Here is a 4,085-nt window from a genome sequence, read left to right as displayed (position 1 = left end):
CATTTAAGCTTGATCAACCAGTAGCCGAACATTTCAATTTAGCTGGTCATTCAATTTCAAATTTCAGAGTGATTGCAATTGACCATAATGCCAATTGGAGCGACAAAAATCGCAAAGATAAAGAGAATCACTGGAAACTTTTACATAAAACCACCACACCATTTGGACTCAATATTAGGAACGTTCTCCCAGTACACTAAATTAAACCTATGGCATTCCAAATTATTCTGGATAAATCATTTGGCTTATTCATTGAGGCATGCCTCTAAAGTTTAGTTTTGGCCTTCCTGTTTACTTGTTTAGGCTGTTTATTCTAATCCCACCTAGCTTATTGTTTCTAATTATGCTTGCATGAAATTCTCACTTTATAGTGTTGTCCGAAAGCTCTGGTTCTATTTCTGGCTGTTTACTTGCGTTTACTTTTTAGCTGTTGCTTATCATTTTTGTATCTCTACCGAGATCCACCCATTGTTTCCCACAGCATTGTTGTTTTTCAGTATTTTGTCTTTTAATCTATATATATATATATATATATATATATGTAAGAAGTGACTACCGATTACATCACATCAGTCATTAAAAATAACACTTTTTTTATAGAATAAGAACCAAAGATCTTATAATATTACAAGATAACGTTTTTCGTGTAACAAATAGAAGCATCCAGTTCACACAGAAAGCAATAGAAAGCAAAGATCTTATAAACACAAGATACGTTCTACACGATTTTACACATAACAAATAGAAGCTTCGATTTGGCAGAGGAAAGTAATCAGTTTTGGGAAAGGGCGTCCTAGTCGTTGCCATTGATCTGATGTAGGGTGTTCGCGTTACGCCAAATTTTGTTACCAAGTATGTTAATTTGTTCCTTATGTTCTAAGTAGAGGGCGCATTGTAAATCGTACGCTTCTAGTTGTTACGCATAAATGTAAAGTCGCGCAGCATACGCTATGGTCAGAGCGGTCAAGGTTCAAAAGTTTTCAATTTTGCAAGAGGCGCCGTTCATGCGTAAATCGTGGCGAACACTATCTTGTGTTTATAAGATCTTTATAGAAAGTAATTGTAATTGAATGAGAGCGTCCTAGCTAGTTGTTACTATGGCGGTTGTTCCAGAATTTGCGCTGAGATCATAGATGTCAAAGTTGAAAAGTAATTGTAATTGCAAGAGGGCGTCCTACACTGCATTATTTATTACAGAATTTGCACGCAGAATTTGCGGAGAAACGCTATCTTGTTATTTTAGATCTTTGGTAAGAACCAGTAAAATTTTGGCCAGACTCAATCATCTTATTTTTTGGCCGATTTCAGGCTCAAAATGTTCTTATTTTGTAGGTAGGTTTGGTAAAACCTCATGAATTATTCATAATCATTCTTATAGAACATATTTTGCGCATGCGCTATTTTCAAGTCTGTGTCAGCCTCAATGATCAGCTGCTCTGTGCATATATCGCGAGGAACCTAGTGTTCGATTTATTTTTAAAAAAACAACTGCTTTACATATGGTATGCAATTATTTAATTTATAATCACGTAACATTAGAGCCTTAATTCAGTCTAATACCAGTATATCAACATCTAGTCTGCTTCATTTTATCGTGAACATAACAAGTATTTCAAAATACACATAAAAGAAGGTGATTATTTATTTTATGCAACTTGTTTATTCTGTTTTGTACAGTGGCGTCGCCAGCGTCTGAAATCTGGGGTGGGTGGGGGAAGTGAGGGAAAGCAATTATCTGGAGGATTATACTTGAGTTATTTATATCAAACTTACTCTCATTCGTACAATGATTTGGTTAAAATAAAGATGAAAACACGTATTTGTCAATGTGAAAACATTGTAAATGCGATTTATGTATTCAAGCTATATTGGAATAATTGTATGTAGGCCTAGTGATGCTTCGATAATGATGATCATTAAAAATATGTATTTATTCTTCATTAAAGAAGGCTAAAAAAACAAAATGGTAGCTATATTGTGTTATTTATTTTGTTTGTATTAATTTGGTGTTGCGTCGCAAGTGATTAATCCCTTGGGAAGACGACATGGAGACGGAGAATGGTAACCACAAATTAATCAAAGTGGTACAGTATCTTTTAGATAGGCATATTCGATTTTGCTAAAGGTGTAGTTATAATTTATTAAAATGAGATGATACGAATGGAATAAATTACGTATCATTTTAATCAATTAAAATAGGCCTATTATAGTTTAATAGAATAACAGCATTAAGGATTAAATTGTGTAGTCGTACAATACCGTACATAATTACATTTTTTTAAATTGAATAGTATGTATGTGAATGTAATGTGCGCAGCGCTCACATTTGGCCATACCACCACCCTGGAAGCACGGTGCATGCAATTTCAAAATTCTTATCGCTAGTTCGGATGACCAAACAAGATGAGCAAAAAAATATCTGACTTCTTAAAGCCTAAAAATACTTTTAACCTTCCGCAAATTAGCGAATCGGAGCAAGAAGGCTCGGATGATGATGTTTCAGAAGTTGCAGATGCCCCACCATCAATTTTGTCTTCTTCTGATGTTGAACAGGAATGGATGGAACCGAGAAGAGAGGAGCATGGAGAAGAGTCAATTTTTGCAGTATCGGACGCAGAAGAATTTGACTTAGAGGAAGAAGTAGCACAAAAAGAGGGTAGTAGTAGTAAACATAATGAAGCGAGTAAAAGTAGCAAGAAAACATATCAATTCCAAAATAAATGTTTGAAGGAATTTTCTTTTTTTACGGTACTCAAAGGCAACTGATAGGATGGATGTGGTGCGCTTATTGCAAAGGTGCAAAACCATCAACAAAAAGTGGCCTGGCTATTGGCATTTTACCAGAGGATTTAAACGCGAAACCTTTTAACACTTCATTCCCGATCAAAATCGCACAAACTTAGCCGGGACACCTGGTTTACGACGACAAAACAAGAAATCACAATTATAGCGCGCTTTTCTTAATAGTCAGTGTGCTATGCTTTAGGAATTCAAAAAGAAAGTTAACATCGCCTATTTTATTGCCAAGGAGGAACTGCCTTTTACCAAGTTTGGTCCGTTGGCAGCGCTTCACCACAAAAAATGGGGCAGAAATAACATCAACCCACGCGAATCATGAAATGTTGTGCGCCCAATTAATCGGGGTAATTGCCGATTCAATGAAGGAGCGACTTTCAACTGATAATGACAAACAACATTACATCAGCATCTTGATTGATAGACACACCGATATTTCGGTTAAAGAGTGCGAGATTGTATACGTCAGAATCATAGAGAATGGTTTGCCGGTAAATCGGTTGGTTGGCCAAGCAGAAGTGGAACATGCTCATTGCTGTTGACAGATAGTCTCAGTGTTTCTATTCACGTTGTAATTATTCAAGGCATATTCTAATGAAACTCTAGTTAATTCTTCGTACTCGATCGCCGTATCTCCGTCGTGGATCAAAGTTCTTAACAATACAGAATACGGTAAGTCAAATCAAAATTGAAGTTTAACAAAAGGGGAGAAAAACAATAAAACAACATCACAAACACACCACAAACACAAAAAATAGAAAAACTCTAAAATAAGGCAATTCAATAAGGGAACATCAAGTTATGAATTCAAGTACAGGGGCGGATTTAGAGGGGGGCTTAACAGGCTTTAGGCCCCCTCAAATTCCATAGCCATTTCTTTTTAACTGCTTTTTGAAGGTCCAAATTAAAATATTGTTTAATGTTTTCTTCACACACATCATATTTATGGGCTAAACATTTTACAGTAGTTGTTTTTCAGTGATAAAATAAAAATGAAATATGTTTTTTAACCGATCAGCGGACAAAAAACGTAGCTAAGAAAGCTGCTTTTGCCTACTTTTCAAAGTGGGGGGACATGGTATCGATTGTCCCCCCCCCCACTTTTCCCCAATCTTCTATAATTAAAAGCCCACTTTTACAAGCGAATGGAAAGAATAACAATTACACATGGCTCATGAATTTTGTATTTTCCGGACCAAAACCAAGTAAAAACGCAATTGTTTAAACATTTTGTAACCATCTCAGAAACCCACTAGATCGATTTTATGGGTGCAACGACTATCAGAGGC

General features: G+C 35.8%; 1 protein-coding gene across 1 annotated transcript in view; it reads left to right on the top strand.

Annotated features, from left to right (window-relative positions):
* The window catches only part of LOC117116307, a 42,948-nt gene that overhangs the window by 11,863 nt on the left and 27,000 nt on the right, over positions 1–4,085 (top strand). Inside the window, exon 5 of the mRNA XM_033260328.1 lies at positions 2,466–2,683. Within this exon, the coding sequence (XP_033116219.1) occupies positions 2,466–2,683 (218 nt within the window). The remainder of the gene's footprint in view (positions 1–2,465; positions 2,684–4,085) is intronic.

This window comes from Anneissia japonica, unplaced genomic scaffold, assembly GCF_011630105.1.
Source record: "Anneissia japonica isolate Jap-2015-1 unplaced genomic scaffold, ASM1163010v1 scaffold287602_len1038180_cov171, whole genome shotgun sequence".
In the NCBI taxonomy this organism is placed as follows: domain Eukaryota; kingdom Metazoa; phylum Echinodermata; class Crinoidea; order Comatulida; family Comatulidae; genus Anneissia; species Anneissia japonica.
The sequence above is the reverse complement of the archived record's forward strand: the minus strand, read 5'-3'. Positions and strand labels throughout refer to the sequence as shown.